The sequence below is a fragment of the Ochotona curzoniae genome, unplaced genomic scaffold, assembly GCF_017591425.1.
Source record: "Ochotona curzoniae isolate NIBS_2020 unplaced genomic scaffold, NIBS_Ocur_1.0 scaffold_4505, whole genome shotgun sequence".
NCBI classification, from domain to species: domain Eukaryota; kingdom Metazoa; phylum Chordata; class Mammalia; order Lagomorpha; family Ochotonidae; genus Ochotona; species Ochotona curzoniae.
In genome coordinates, this window is record NW_024467118.1 from 11082163 (window position 1) to 11098972 (window position 16810).

The 16810-nt window shown below is 37.5% G+C and overlaps 1 protein-coding gene across 6 annotated transcripts in view; it reads left to right on the plus strand.

Annotated features, from left to right (window-relative positions):
* SLIT2 (slit guidance ligand 2) overlaps positions 1-16810 on the plus strand; it is a 330053-nt gene that overhangs the window by 224740 nt on the left and 88503 nt on the right. For all 6 annotated transcript variants that reach the window (XM_040966490.1, XM_040966491.1, XM_040966489.1 and 3 more), the window contains 3 exons: positions 203-341; positions 15486-15557; positions 15991-16062. In XM_040966490.1, the coding sequence (XP_040822424.1) occupies positions 203-341; positions 15486-15557; positions 15991-16062 (283 nt within the window). The remainder of the gene's footprint in view (positions 1-202; positions 342-15485; positions 15558-15990; positions 16063-16810) is intronic.

The following is a 16810-nucleotide window of genomic DNA, read 5'->3' on the forward strand; positions in this document are numbered from 1 at the left end:
TTTTAAAGTATACTTTGCAATAAATAAATAAATAAAATATAATTTGCTATATCTGAATATGAACATGAAGCTCTACATGAGTGGACCTCAACATGTTACACCAGCTTATGATCATAAGTCTAGGAAAAATGTCTCTCTATTAATGGTTTTTATTGGAACTTAGTCTGTATGTTTCACAGTTGCTTATGTATTTCTGTTTCAGGTCACCAGTCATTTATGGCTCCTTCTTGTAGCGTGTTGCACTGCCCTGCTGCCTGCACCTGTAGCAACAATATAGTTGACTGTCGTGGCAAAGGGCTCACTGAGATCCCCACCAACCTGCCAGAGACCATCACGGAAATGTAAGTGCCCGAAATTCCTTCTTCCTTCTGCACCTCCTCAGACAGCCAAGCTGGGCTGATCCCTAACAGGCCCTGGGTTTCTCAAAGGTGTAACTGATTGATGGCCTCAGACATTCAAGTCAGGATAGTATTGACCTTGACTGTCTTAAAGTATCTTGTTGAAGTGGCTAGGATTTTTTTCGCATGAGTAGACTGAAAGGTACTACTTTTTCTTTGCTTGAGAATGTTAGACTGTCTAGGAGAATTGAGAGTGCTCGGACATGGTCTGACATATTGCGAGTGTAGATCTGTGGTCCCTTTCCAGCTCAGGACAGTGGAAGTACAGAGAGCAAACAGACCACAAAAGAGGATAGCCAATGGATTTCCCACCTTCTCAGCATTTGTGTTTAAAAAGACCATGTTATTGTTTTTGCTTGGTTGGGAGTCTTTGTGAGTGAAAATAAAGGTTTTCAAGATTCTGAACATTTTAGCCTATTTGAACCACTGCTGACCTCCATTGAAAACTTCGTTCTTATGACAAGATGCTATGTATATATTTTATATTTTATATGCAGCTGCTGAATGCTTTTCTCCGTGTACTTACCAAGTATAGATCATGTCAGTAAAACAAGGTCACGTAAGATGCTTAGTGGAGTGCTTAGTGGGAAATGAGAAGCAGGGAAAAATCTTGACCTCAACGTGGGTTAATTAAGAAAGCACCCCCCCCAACCACCTAACTTATTGTATCATTGCTTATTCTGTTGATTCTAAATTGCAACTAAACAGACAGCTGCGGGTGTTTTGGGTTGAAATAATATTGTAGGACCAACTTCTTAGTGTATGCCATCATTGTAAGCCAAACAACAAGGAAAAAAAAACTTACTTATAAAAACTGCCCCTTTTTTAGCAGTTTGTTTAGCAACAAATTATTTTATTTTCCTTTGGATGAAATCCACTTTGTTCTCTGCATGCCCCTCACACTCAATATTAATCTAAAGTAGTGGTTATGTGCTGAGCAGTGTCCTTAGATTTGTTTTTGAAACAAATGATGTGATAGTATTGTCATGTGCATATATTATTCAGTGTTTTATGGAAATATCCATAGATTTGAGAATCCAATGATTCACCCCTGCAAGTGAGTGCAACTGCCGATGCTATGCCGATCCGAAGCCAGGATCCAGGAACTTCTTCCGGGTCTCCCACACGGGTGCAGAGTCCCAAGGCTTTGGGCCATCCTCAACTGCTTTCTCAGGCCACAAGCAGGGAGCTGGATGGGGAGTGGAGCAGCCGGGACTAGAACCGGTGCCCATATGAGATCCCGGCATGTTCAAGGCAAGGACCTTAGCCACTAGGCCACGCCTAAGACCAGAGGTTACTGAAGACCTTTATATTCATTGAGAAGATAATAGATATGATGACATGATGGAGATAGTAGAAATACACCATCAACTTTAGAATAAGGAAAGTCTGTACTTTTGTATCCAGGTATAGCATTTGTTAATTAAGCACATGTTAAGTAAAGGTGCCATGAATTCCCTTCAAATCTGCTAACACAGGGCTAGCAAATTTGACATGCAGTTAATGCCTATGAAGCATGGTATAACTAAAAATGTTGTAGGTGTTAAACACAAAAAGTTCAAGATATTACAGTGTATAAACTGGAGAGCTGGATATGCTGGCTAACTAGTCTGGCATCTGTGTTCCAGTGATTTGGCAAAATAAGAGAATGCCAAGCAGGGCTTGGGAAGGCTCATAGTAGTCCATCACAGTGGTTCTGAGAACATGTTAGAGGAGCAGTAGCTAACTAGTGACAGTCAAAATAATGTTAGAGGACCAGATAAGACAGCTGATGTGGAAGTTGGCTGAATGGAACTTGGAAATCAATGAGATGCAGAAGTTAAGAGAGGAAAATCAATCAAAGTGCAAGTTGATAGAGAAGTGGTGGTTCTGTCACTGCTCATAGGAAGGCCGAGATCAGAATGGAGATGAAAGGAGAATGAGGGTGAATGCTACCTGTGAATTACTGAAAACCAGTAAAGTTTGTAGTGATACCGAAGTAATGCAAAGTATCATAATTTTGGATCACTACAGGGACCAAAATCAATACAGGGACCTGGTTTTGGAATTAACAATATCAAAAGCATATTGAAAAGTTGAATCCATCAAATCGTCAGGGAAAAGATCTAGGAAAGTAAATCCCAAGAACCTAAGTAAAAACAGCAGAGGGTTCCAGCAGCGTGGGGAAGAAGGACCGACCTCCCTGAGAGGTCTGCAAGCAGACATCAATGGCAGTGAACCAACAGAGGTTTCAGAACTCTCTTCCGCTTGACCAGTGTCCTCTTCTCAGAGCGTGTAGTCTGACCAAGTGGGAGGTAAGTGAGTGCTGAGTGAGGGAGTAAAAGCAAGAACAGAACAGTCAGGGTCCAGGCTTCATGTGCAGATGGCAGAGCCACACCACCTGGGCTGCGTGCTGTGGCCAGGCCATTAGGAGGGAGCGGCATCAGAAGTGGAACAGGTGGGAACATGAATAGGTACCCACACAGGATGCCGACCGTGAGGACCAGGTCCTTACCAGCTATGCCAGAATGCCAGCCTCAACACATGTTTCTAAGGTAACTGTGGCTATATTAAAAAGACTTCTTTCCAGTTGAAACAGAATTATTAGAAGCTAGAAAGGACAAAAATGGTCTTAGGGTGAAATGAGTACATGAGAGTTAAAGAAGATGTATGAGAGCAAGAACATTCTGAACACCGGGGGCGGGTGGGGAGTGTTACTGAGCCTAATCATAAGAGAAGAAGAAAAAAAATATTGCAGCTCGACAAAAGCAGAGGGGTAACTATAGAGATAATATATGGAAAGCAATATGAGGCATTTAAAGTGACTTATCTGCTGGACTCTGCTTTTTATCATTGAGCTTTTCTTCTACTTTGTATGCTCAATAGATTGTGCATAATACTAGAATTTAGTGGCATAGAAGTAATGTGAACGAATAGGTCCCATTGGGCTTGACGGTATTCCTGGAGTATATCAGCTATAGCAACAATAAATGAAACTTACAAGTAGAGACGAAAGTGTGTGTGAAGTTGTGTGTGAATTTTACTTCTCTAGTTATACATTGTCAGTTATCAGTAGAGCAACTGGTAATAAATCATACTGATAATCAACTCTGACATAAAACTTCTATTTTCATTTATTACAGTGGCACATTCTACTGGTTTACTAACAGCTCTTACACTACTCTTATTTTATTAGAAATTACTAAGAACTGTAAGATATGAAAATAAAAGTGTATCATCCTTTCAGTCTTTATAGCTTACTGAAAATTATATACTTTATTTTTAAAAAATCAAATTTTCCCCATTATCAGTAGCGTTTTCATTGCACATTTTCAGATATTTATATCAGCAATCTTGACTTTCTCTTTTGTATTGTCTTTGTTCTAGAGAATGTCACACAATGTAATTTTTTTTTAAGATTTATTTATTTTAAAGTCAGAGTTAGAGAGACAGGGATAAAATGGAAAGAGAGAGAGAGAGAGAGATCTTCTGTCTACTGATTCTCTTCCCAAATGGCTGTAACATCCAGGCTTGGCCAGGCCAAAGCTCAGAGCCTGGGACTTCATCTGGGTCTCCCATGTGGGCACAGGTGCGCAAGGACCTGGTCCATCTCACGCTGCTTTAACAGGTGCGTTGGAGCTCGATCAGAAGTGAAGTTGCTGGGAATTAAACTGGCACTATATTGGATGCCAACATCACAAGCAGCTTGACCGGCTATGCAGCAATACCACCCTCACCTTACTATAGGAAAAAGTATGTGTGTGTTGAATATAAAAGCAGTCAACTGCCTGTAAATTGAGGCAGACAGATGCAACTTCATTTTCTGATTTGTGTTTAAAAATAGCTTCTTGTCTCTTATATTTGTCAAAACACTTATTTTTAATCAAATATTTCCTTTAAGAATATTTGTTATTTCCTTCGGTTTGTCTCTGACACGTTATGGGTTTGTTGACCAAGAATAATAAGTAAAATCTGCATGAGTAAAATGTTCTTTCCAAGTAGAAAAAGGGTTCCTTTTTAAACTCAAAATCAGGAAGGAAGGATGAGAGAAATAAACTAATTAATGGTGTGTGCTAACAGGATATACAATACTAAAATACGTTAGTTAGGTTTCTCTATTTTCTGTACACTCTTAACCTACTTCTAAGATCTTTTTTGCTATTCTGAGCTGACCAAGCCCGCCTCTAACAGATACCTTTGTCTAAAAACAAATAAGTAGAAGTGAATCCTAGACTTTTTTTCTCTACAATAGTATTTCCTACTAAATCCTATAGAAGTAGAACTCAAATTTCAACTGGCAAGTACTTTTACCACTAAAAAGAAAAAGAGAGAGAGAGAGAGAGAGAGTGAGAGAGAGAGACACTCAAAGGTGAAGAAAAATTGTAGGCATTTTTCTAAGGTCATTTGTAAATAAACCAGCATCACCTAGAAGTGCTTGATTCCAGATCCCTGTTTATAATTAATTTATTTTTATTGGAAATTCAGATATACAGGGAGAAGGAGAGACTCCTCAAATGGCTGCAATGGCAGGAACTGCACCAGTCTGAAGCCAGGAGCCCGGAACTTCCTCCAGGCCTCCCACGCAGGTGCAGGGTCCCAAGGCTTTGGGCCATCCTCCACTGCTTTCCCAGGCCACAGGCAGGGAGCTGGATGGGAAGCGGGGCTGCTGGGATTAGAACCAGCACCCTTATGGGATCCCGGTATGCCCTAGGTGAGGATTTTGCCGCTAGGCTACTGTGGTTGGCTCAACTCCAGGGCCTTTTTCCTTTGATCAAGCTGTGCGAGAGACACAGCAGTCTCGTTGGCATATTACAAAAAGCTGAAGAAATTGTAAGCAGGTACTGGCTGAAGACAGGAAGAAAGGATAAGAGATGATTTAAAGACCTAATGAAGCATGGAGAAAGGCGAAGCATTAAGAAGTATAAATGTGTCTATCCGTGACACTACAACATCATCTTCTTGTTCTCGCGTCAATGTTCTGTCTCCCCTAAATTATGTCTGCACAGAATTTGACACAGTTTTAGATTGATATTTGACTCATGTCCAGTTATTCTGTTAGAACACAAGTATGACAAGGGCAAGGCCATTTCTGTTTGCCTTCGCTCGGGCAGGGAGAAGGGCAGGGCTGGAGGCAGAAGCAGAGGCTCACTAGCACACCGCACCATCACGGGGGCCTCCTCCAGGATTTGGTTCTCATAGTGGAAAAAGTAACAAAGGAATGTAGACCAATGGAAAGAATACAGCAAGGGCAAAGGAATATAGAATAGAAAACAAAATCAGATATAAAAGAAAATATTTAAGAGATAATTTGAAAATATGACAGCAGCCTGAAAACCATAAGACGTGTAAATAGTAATAGCATATTTTAAAAACATCTTTTATCATGCTTGGTACTCCAGAAGAAATTTCAAAATAGCTTTAAAGTCAATCATTTTTTATTTCTGTTGGAATATAGCGGAAACTGCATTCTCAAAAGGTTAGCAGCAAAGACTCAATCATATTTTTACTGTTGAAATAGTTTGGTTTTTGTGTGTGTGTGTATAAAATCATTTTGCATAAGGTACTGACACTCTGCTTTAAACAGATAAAATTGCATTCTCAAACGTTGCTGTGAGGGCCTCACAGCAGCATAAATAAGCAATAGATTCCCTAAGTACAATGAAAGAGCTAGTATTTCTCTTATAAAATCTTATTTTCCCAGCAATGTCATGAGCTAGACTGTTTTAGCATGAAAATAAAGGCTGCTGCCTTACTTAATATTTGTCCATCAGCAATTTTAGTAGTTCCACAGTAGAAAAACACAAGACATATTATGCAACATAATGGTACAGGTGCATGTACTTTTGTTGAGTTTACTGGTAATTATTGGAACATCTTCATTTTTATTTTGGCAGAGTTTATCATACAGGAAGCGTCAGAATCTTAATTACCATTTAGAAGAGTACTAGAGTAATGACCTTTAGAAGACTACGTATTTCCATTACAGGGTGTAAACTTTTTTCTAAAACTGTGTTCATGATAAGAAAATTATTTGTACCTATGATCCCTAGCCTGTTTTATATTTATGGCTAATCTTCCAGAACTATTAGACAAGGAAAAGCAATTAAAGCAATTCTATTGGAAACAAGGAATTACAGTTATCCCTGTTTGCAGATGACATGATTCTATACAGAGGGGAACCAAAAGACTCAACCAAGAGATATTGGAACACATAAGTGGGTTTTGCAGAGTAGCAGGGTACAGAATCAGTGAACATAAACAGCTCCATAGCTGAAAAAGGACAGAAGAATTCAGGCATTGAGGTCATAGTCAAGATGTTAGTCATTCACTGAATGACCCATGTCATCATTTACTATTTGAGTTGTGTTATACATTTGTAGTTAACCGCCTAGAGAGACTGAACTGAAAGTTTGTAAAGTCAGATGCTAGTAGTGACCACCCAGTCATCTAGCTTTGGGAAAAAAAGATCTTGGAAAACATGTCATACAGCTCAGTTGAAGGGTACTAGAAAATGCAAACTACTCTACTTACTGAAGAACAGTTAAACAAGTGCTGCATAAAGATGCTATTGGCGTATTACCTTTAACAACAAAAACGATTTGCAAATAGATTAGTTCAGTGAGTGATTCCTACTTAAGTGTCCAAAAGGTTTCAGAGATTGAAAAATGGGCACACATAACCTTGGATTGTTTTCCTTTCTTGGAGAGAAGTACTGTATATGAACACTTAGTTTTATTGGCATTGAGAGTACATACTCTGTACTTGTTGACACCCACTATGTGTGTGCCAATTCTGCTTTAGGGCCTTTGCTTTAGTTTTCTGTACATCTAAACCAGTTATGTGTATTGAGTTTCTTTGCATTTGAATATGGAAATATCAGTTTTAGCACATATTTCAAAGGTATGCACACAACATGCTTTCTCGCATGCAAATAAACATATATGCACATGCATATATATCCTATTCTAAATAAAGACAAGTGGAGGCAGTTTTTTTATTATTAAAACATCAACTAAATATGCACTCAGGGGAATTTGTGCTGCAACAACATCATTGATTAAAGAAATGGATACATGTTAGGAATAAGTCATTCCAACATAAAAACGGTTGAAAATCAATTCATGCAGACACAGTCCTCAATAAACCGAAAATGCTAATTCTATGCTCTATGCAAAACATGCCTCTAGAGGCCAATAAATTTATTATTAGTTCTAGACATTTAGCAAGCAGAAACAATACTGTCATCGAAAACGTGTTGGGTGCTTTTATCTAAAGACAAATAAAGGAACTGGGTCCCGTGTATTCACTGCGAAAGCTGGAAGTAACATCCTAAAGATTGGAATATACTTTGCAATTATTATGTAACAGAGAACACAATTCTGAATGTCAGAGTGTCTTCTTTGGTGTCGAGCTGTTGTCGCCTGTGACAAGGTGCAGCGAGCTGTTGTCGCCTGTGACAAGGGTGCAGTGGCTAAAGTGGGCAATTTCAGATTCCGAAGCCACCGTCATTTTGCCTTCCCCCCTTTAATCCATTAAACCTATGTTCTAGTCTCTGACAGATGTTTTGCCATTTACTTTAAAAGCAGATGGAGCAAATGCAAAGAACTGTCACTTTTATTGCCATGTGTAGTCAGCATATGAGCCAAGTGTAGCAAACACAATTAATCCCAACGTACTTTATTGGATATTGTAAAACTTTTTTTCAGTTCTTAAAATGGAAAAAGTACTATTTTAATTATGTCAATAATGAAAAGTACAGCCAGTTTTCTAAAACTTACATGTAAACGATGTATGCATATATGTGTTTAGTACACACTTCCTTTGATATGTGCACACCTGTGTTATTGATTTGTTGAGAAATGTGCTTTGGCACAATGCATGTTTTTGGCACACAGCAGATCCAATCATATGCCAAGTTATTTTTCCTTTAAATGATGTGTATTTATAACTCATACATATTGTAGACTTTATATAATGCTGTAACTATGTGTGATTATGCATAGAGACGTCCGCATGATTTTAGTCTTTCATTTCATTCACCTTTTGATCCCCAAAATTAACTTTTTACATTTCATACAACATATGAAAACATTTTTCTCATTTTTCAGGAAGATAAAATAGATCGAAGGAAGTAGCTTTTGCAATGTCATTGGAGCTAATCAGGGATGGATTCCATTCCCTGTAGGTCCAACTCTTACTTTAACCACCGAAGGAAACTTGTTTTATGTGTGCATATACACGAAGCCTGTATATATTTCTTGAAGAAGCATACTACTTAGGATTTCACAGGTGGATATTATTTTGTATAGTTTGTCAAAATAACCTGATCTAAAGGACATTTAGAGTAATAACTTAGAATTGAATGCCCATAAGTTTAAATTGTCATTTAAAATATGCTAATATGGTTCAATATCCTGTAAATGCAATTTCAAAGCAATTTGACTTCTTTTAATTGCCCAGTCATTCTGCGTATTGTTTTCTGGACTGATATAACTCTGCTTGCTGAATTCCTCTGTAGAGAATTTAGTGTCACAGAGTCCATCAGTCTGCAAGTGACAGAATTGGAAGTCACTGGGCTGAAAGGTACACCTGCACATTATTGCCATTTCTAAAGGTTTTATGTCTTGGAGCAGAAGAATATCCCAGGATTTCTATTTTCTATAATCTTTGAAACAGAAACCAGAAACTGATATATGTTGTTTGCTGTTCATTATTTTGGAATTACAAAGGTGTTAAAATATGTTGTATAAAATAGTTTTAATAAAAAAGCAGACAGATAGCAATGTAGGTGACAGAGAAGAAAAATAAACATACTTTTTTGTTGTAAGAGAAACATGGCCCAGCTCACTGAGCATGTGATTAATATTTCTTCCTTATTTTGAAGAAATAGCAACAGCCATTGTGTCGGTATGATGGCTGAATGGATGGGTGCACAGATGGGTAAATGGAAGGATAAAAATATAAACTCAGATACATACGTAGGTTGTTCAGAAAAGAGAACTGATACCTGTTTAGATTGGTGCAAAACATTTTGAAATCCATTCATAGGAGACATTATGACTTTTCCCTGGACTCTTGGAAGGGCGCTTGCGTGCGTGTGCACTCTGTGGGTGCATGTATGATAAGGTTTTGGGGGGCATTCATGTAAAGTGTGTAGGAAAAGGAACATGAACATCTATTCTACCTCTCTTTACTTTGCTAAATCGGTATTTACTTTGAAGCTGAAAATGTTGAGTTTTTTTGAAGGACCGCATTTAGAAGGCTCTTATTTGTGGTAGATTTTTTGCACAGCATGCAGATTTCTCTTAACCATTACAGTGTCTGTTTCTGTAGCCCTGGAATGTGTTTAATTGGATTCTTTATGGAACAGTGGGTCCAAAGTCGTGCTCTATAAACTGTAGCGGATTCTGTGTCACTAAAGCAGAAGAGTCAAGAACAACAAAGCTTGAAAACTGGAAATTTGTTTGTTTTTTAGTTTTGAACCTGAAAATGCTAGTATTTTTGCTCGTTTTATCATCTGGTTTAAATACCCACCCCTCCCCCCCTTGTAAGAAGAAGGAAACTCTTCAATTTTTAAATTGATTTATATTATTTTCCATGCTACCATTTTATAGGTGTAAGAATTCCCCCCTCCCCTCACTTCTTGCTTCCTGCTTCTCCCCCATAGGAGTTCCCCCATATTATTACTATAGGATAGCCCTTCAACAAGAGTCACAAGTCTAGCATTCTGCTATTTAAGTCTGTCATTGTATTGTAGACATTTCATTTCAGTGGTGTTTGTAGTTTAGTAAATATATTCTGAAGATCATGAAAGGAAAAAGAAAAGCCATTTATTTTTAAGACCTGCAAGTTTTCAAGAAGTACACAAGTGTTTATTATTTGTCCACTAAAGAAATAAAACAAACATTTTGAAATTTATTGTTTGACATCTGTCAGTGGAAGGATATTTTCCTGGCTGAGAATCTGTCTCTTGGAATGAAGAATACAATTATGTTTTGCCTTAATGAATTGTTGAGATAGCGCAATAAAAACCAATTAACTGCTGAATCAGTACAAACGACCACATGAGTCTGTGGCAAAGGCTCATCTGTTGGTAAAAGAATTGAAGATACATGGATACAGAAAGGAAAGCAAGCAACTCAGCGGTACCCATCATTGTGGCGCTTCCTGTTTTGTTGCAGAGGTTTTGAAGATTGAATCATAACCTACTACATTGGTGCAGCATCACTGTATTAAAAACACCGTTCCTGCATACAAAGCGACATACTTTTCATCATTCTTATTTTTTAAATTTACTTGAAAAGCAGAGAGAGAAACGAATCTCTCCTTCTCTGATTCATTTCCCAAGTGCCCACAGTGTCAGCTACCTGTAGGTGAAGCTGCTCGCCTGGAACTCCATTCTGGTCTCCTGCAGAGGAGATAGTAATAAGTGAGACCAGCTGTGATCGCATCACCCCGTCAGTCTGCGTTTGCAGGAAGCTGGAGTCCAGCCTTTCGGTATGGGACGCACCGCTAGACCAGAGAATCACTCTTTCTCAAAAGACGTTTTGAGCTGCGCTTTTCTAAAATAAAAATTCCCTATTTATTCTATGTGTTTTTATTTCCATTTTTGTGAATAATTTATTAATGAAACTAATTCTCAAGCACAAACCATTTAGTGTGTTTCAGTCCCATTAAAACAATTGGTGATCAATATTTTAGACTCCAACACGTTAAAGTAAGATAATTACGAATTTTCCAAGAGAGAATTTCGTTTGGGTTAAATGTTAAAATTCATTTGATTACTTTTGTGTGCTAAAGTCTTTGACATTTCAGAATTCTTAATATGAAGTGTGGAATTAAGAACCATAATTATAAAATATGATTTGAGGTATTTCAGATCACTTTTCATTAATAAGACCTCTTTTAGGTTATATACATTTCTGCTTTTGGTCAGCTTTAAATTCTAGTTATATAGCATAATATTTTGCACCAAAATTATGTCTGATGTGTAGAGTGCCTTAGTGACTCATTCTTCCACAGTGTTTTCAAGGACATGAAATTCTGCTTTTGCAAACTGTATCAACTAACTCTGAGGTGCAGTTAATAGAAATCTACCAGTCAAGAAGAAGTGTTAATTTTAACTCTTCATCCCTGTTTTTGTGCCAGTACAAGGCTATTCTGGTTACAGCCACCCTGAAGTCTGCTATTGTGATGCTTCCAGCTTTGGTTTTGCTGATTATGTTAGTGGTTAAGTCTTTTGTGCTTCCTTACAAATTTTAGCATGTTTTTTTTTCTCGATCTGAGAAGAATGTTGCAGAGCACATTGACTCTATAAATTACTTCAGAAGTACAGACATTTTGATAATATTAATTCTGCCAATGCATGAACATAGGTTTTTTTCCCTTGGGCGGGGGGAGTAGTTAGCTTCTACTTCTTTAATGTTGTGTTACATCCACAGTAAAGGTCCCTCCCTTCTTGGCTAAGTTGATTTCATAGTATGTGTGTATGTATATATGCATTTATTCGTAGCTGTTATGAATGGTGCAGCTGTTTTAAGTTCTTTCTCTGCCATGGAATTGCTTGTGTATACGAGGCTATTGATGTTTGTGCAGTGATTCTACACACAGACACTTTACAGAACTCTTTCATGAGTTCCAGTGGTCTCTTAGTAGAGTCTTTTTATCCCCCTTTGAGGATAATAATGACTTCTGCAAACTGGGTTAGCTTGACTTCCTCCTTTCCAATTTTCATCTTTTTGATTTCTTTATCTTGCCTAATCACTCTAGCTAAAACTCCCAGGACTCCATTGGGGAGCAGCGGTGGAAATGGACGCCCTTGTCTGCTTCCAGTACTTAGTGAAAATGAGTCCAACGCTCCCTCATTCAAATGAGGCTGCTTGTGGGTTTTTCATATATTGCTTTCATCATGTTCAGCAATGTTGATCATCAATACCTGGTTTGCTTAAGGTTTTTATTATGAAACGATGTTGCATGGTTTTCAGATGTTCTCTTTGTACCTTTTTGAGATAATTGTATGGTCTTGTTCCTTAGTTTATTGAGGTGATGTATCACATTTATTGATATGTGTATATTGAGACACATCTGAATACCTGGGATAGCTCCCAATTGTTCTGGGTAGATAACCTTTCTCATGTGTTCTTGAATTTGATTTGCTAGTATTTTTCTGAGGATTTTTCCATCTGGCTTAATGTTCTATAGTTCTCTTTCTTTCCTGTCCATTTCACTGATTTTAGGATTAAGGTTATGTAGCATTTACAGAAGTTTGGGAGAATTCCTTCCCTTGCAAGTTTTTGAAATTTGAGGAGCTTGAGAATTGGAGTTAGTTCTTTAACACATTGAATGACATTTCATTGATCTGGATTCTAAGAAAATTTTCTCAGTGAGCAGTCATATTCCACGTACAACTGTTTTACTTGTATTTTAACAGATTGAGTTTTATACTATTAAAAATTTAACTCAAGCAGTAGGTGATAACTGAAGATTCTGTAAACCATCAACTCAAAATGAACAGTTCAACTGTTTAAATGCCCTTTGCTAAATTTAGAGTTTTTACAATAGTTACCATTTCTTCTTTTAAGATGTATCTGTTAGTTTGAAAATCAGAGTTAGAGAAAAAGAGCTCTCCATTCACTGGTTCACTTTCCAGGTGGCAGCCACGACTGAAGCTGAGCCAAGCCGTAGCCAGGATTCAGGAGCTTCTTCCTGGCTTCCCACGTGTGTTGTAGGGGCCCAAGCACTTAGGCTACCATCTCCGCTTTTCCTAGAGCATTATCAGGGAACTGGATCAAAAGTAGAGCAGCTGGGACTCGAACTCATGTCCCTGTGGAACACGAAGCATTATAGAAGAAGACTTTACTCACCATGCCACAATATTGTCTTCCAAAAGTACTATATCTTAATACCTACATAAATAATGCAGACCTCAAGGCTGTATTCACCTCCCCTGTAGCATTGCGTGTCGATGTATATAGCTGCTCCTGTGGACCTGGCAGCCTGTTAAGAAGGGGTATCATGAAGAAATGTGATGAGCTAGAAGTAGAGAAGATAAGAATATATTCTTAACATAAAAGGAAAGGCAAAATCAACCATACTTAAGGAAATATAAGAAAAGAAGAGATTCATATTTTAGTTGTCTTACAGTAGTGAATCATTTTTTTTCACAATAGTGTAGAAGTAGCACTCAGCTAAATGCTTTATTAGAAATGTTAAATGTTTTGACAATTGAATATTATTCAAGAATAAAAAAATGCCAATCAAAATTTTAATGAATGTAGGAAAGCATGTACAGTATTAAATTGGCTGTAAGAATACACCTTAAAATTCTATATAAAATAAGATCTCAAATATAGAAAAACAGCAAGCAAGAAATAATCAGTTATCAGTAGCTTATTGTGGCTATTTGTATTTTTATTCTTTGTATATTTTATGTTTTACAAATTTTGTGATTATCCAAAGCTTTATCTTTAATGTAAATAAAACGGTTCCCATTGTTTGGAGAAGACATCATGACCAAAATTGAGGATGCTAGAGAAAAAAAACTTCAGCTTTTGTATGCAGGAGAGAGGAATGGAACGTTGCGTAGATAGATGTACGTAGGGGCTTAAAAGGTAAAGCTATGTTTAGCAAGTGAGAAAGTGGAGATACAGAAGTAAAGAAGTGTATGGGGAAGGCCATGAATGGATGGTTTTTTAGCAATATCAATGTCACTGTGACTTCAAGAACAGCGAAGATTGAAGAACCTCATTGGCTGTTGGATAAGAGGGTGAGAGGTGATTGCTAAGGAACACATGGCTATGCACTATACACATATGAATAAGCAAACATATGTATGTATTCTGTGTATAATTCATGCAAAGTACACACATAAATTAATATGTTTGTGTATGATTATGTATGAGTATTTGTGTGTATATATTTAAATGAGGATAGAAGATTGAATTCATATCAATTAATATCTCAGAAAGGTTTAACGTGGAGAGTGAGTTCAGTGGTTCTAAGAGGATAACATAAAGGAAAATACACTACCAGCCTCAAAGCTACAAAAGGAGGTGTGATCTGAAGTTAGGGGGTGGCCCGAGCAGGAATGGAAAGAAGAAAGGAGTTGAGATCACTGCTGAGGACCACTGTTCAGGTAGAGACGGGGAGTAATGCCTTGGTTTTCTCTCCCTTAGTCCTTGCATTTCCTGCTGGCACCTCTCCTTGGCCAAATTGCACAGAAGCTCCCTGGGAAGTGTGGTTCACTGGAGTTATTTCTCTGGGGGTGCAGAGTGGAACATACCAGGAACAAAAGGAGGGGTATATATTTTAAGGATCTTTGTATGGAAAGCAATGAAGCTGAATATTTTTGATGAGCTAAAATATTTACCAAAAGACATAAAACTTACTCTTTTGTCATTCATAACTAGCTACATAAAATAGACTTTTTCTGAGAGTAGGACCACAGAGTAAATGATATCAGAGTTATTTCCAACTCCGTAATTTTAACATATCATAAAAACCACTCAGTTATGTCTCAAATATATTTTTTGTTGCATTGGTTTTACAAGGAAACATTCACGTATTGAATCACCGTTGTTGACTGTTATATTGAAAATATCTATAATATTTGTAAATATAGGAGTTTTTCTTCCAAAGAAACTCAAAATTAATTTTCAGATTGTAGTAATTGTGTTTTGTACCATAAGATGTTCTTTATGTAACTGGAAAAAGAGGTTTATATCATATTCAACAGTAATTTTAATTTGAAAAAGAGTTATGATTTTCTCTGTAATATTATACACAAGTGTTCATTGTTAGTATATAATGCTCTTGCACTTTGATTATTATACTGTGCTCCCAAGCTAGTTTCTTAAAAGTGTTTTTTGGCACAGAACTGTGGCTTAAATGGATCAATATAATTTTAAAAATCAGAATATTTTTATCAAAATGTGATTCCACATTTTGTGGACAGGAGAATTAATTTCAGTAGTCATTTCTGAGGCAGAATGAACGTTCCATTTCTGAACAGCGTCAGATTGACCTCCTGACACAAGTTTTCATCTTGGATTCAGTCTGCTTCAAAGCTAACACTTCCATTCAAAAATTGATTTTGTTTCTCAATTTCAGACGTTTGGAACAGAATTCAATCAAGGTCATCCCTCCTGGAGCTTTCTCACCATACAAAAAACTTCGCAGAATGTGAGTGACAGTGTTATAAAGCATGTGTAACTACAAAATCCTATAGGATATGACCATGCGTAGAAAACTAATTATGCCTAGAAAATTAATATTTAGCAGATACAGATATTGATTGCTAGTTCTAGACTGAAACTTCAGTCTTAACAGCTAATTTTGGACAGTTTTGTGATTTTACATGCAGGTTGACACAAATAGGAGTGTCAGTACTCATTATGTCGTGCAAATTCTTATATGCACTATTGTCAAAGGCACAGCATCTTTTATGACAATTCTGGAAATTAGCTGATAATTAATTTGAAGAGTACTTTAGGATTCTTCAAATGTTGAAAATTTAGTACAAGTATCAGTAGGTGAAGCAAGTGACTGGTAAACGCCTGCAGCTCGCCTCAGCAGCGTCCTGTTTTATTTAACCTAACCCTTTTTTTGATCTTAGTGACCTGAGCAATAATCAGATCTCTGAACTTGCGCCAGATGCTTTCCAAGGACTCCGGTCTCTGAATTCACTGTAAGTGTTGACAACATTGGTCAGAGAGAGCCAGAGAAAAAGGAGTGGCTTGTCACTTGTAACTTGAAGTTAAGGAAAAATGTATGGTGTGGAAATTATGAGTACTATTTTAATTAGCATTAATGATTCCAAATGTTTGTAGAAGACTGTTGCCACTTAAATTAGCCAGTTATTGGCATAGGAATTTTCTGGTTTGTTATATACTGCTCTTAGTAAAACGAGAGTAAGAGCTCTTTTTTTGAACATTGTGTTTCTTTCTGAAACTAAGGGACAATGTTTATTTTGGAGCCCAGGGCTGTATTTCTCATCTCTAAGACCGTAAGTTTCTGTGGATGGGACAATCTCAACCACTGTGATGGCTGGTGATGCCTTGCTGAGGAAGTTGAACTGGCCAAGGAGAGACTCCCTCCACTGGTGCTTCTGCACTTCATGGCTTCCCTGAAAAGAAACAGCTTTCATCTCTCAAAGAACATAGATCCTAATGTATGAATGTGCGACAGTTTTTGGTGCGCAGAGGACTTTCAAAGAGTTGGCTATGCAGATTCAGGCTGGTCTCACGTAGGTTTATCAAAGCTACTTTGATTTATCAAAGATTTTGCAAGCTTGTAAAAGTTCTTTAGCCTCTCACCAAGCATATTAACATCTGTATCAACTTTCCTAAGTTTGGAAGTGAAGACCAGCATGCATATGGCTTTAAAGACTAGGTGCTTAGGAAAGAGTTCTTACTGCAGGCAGTTACTGCAGGCTT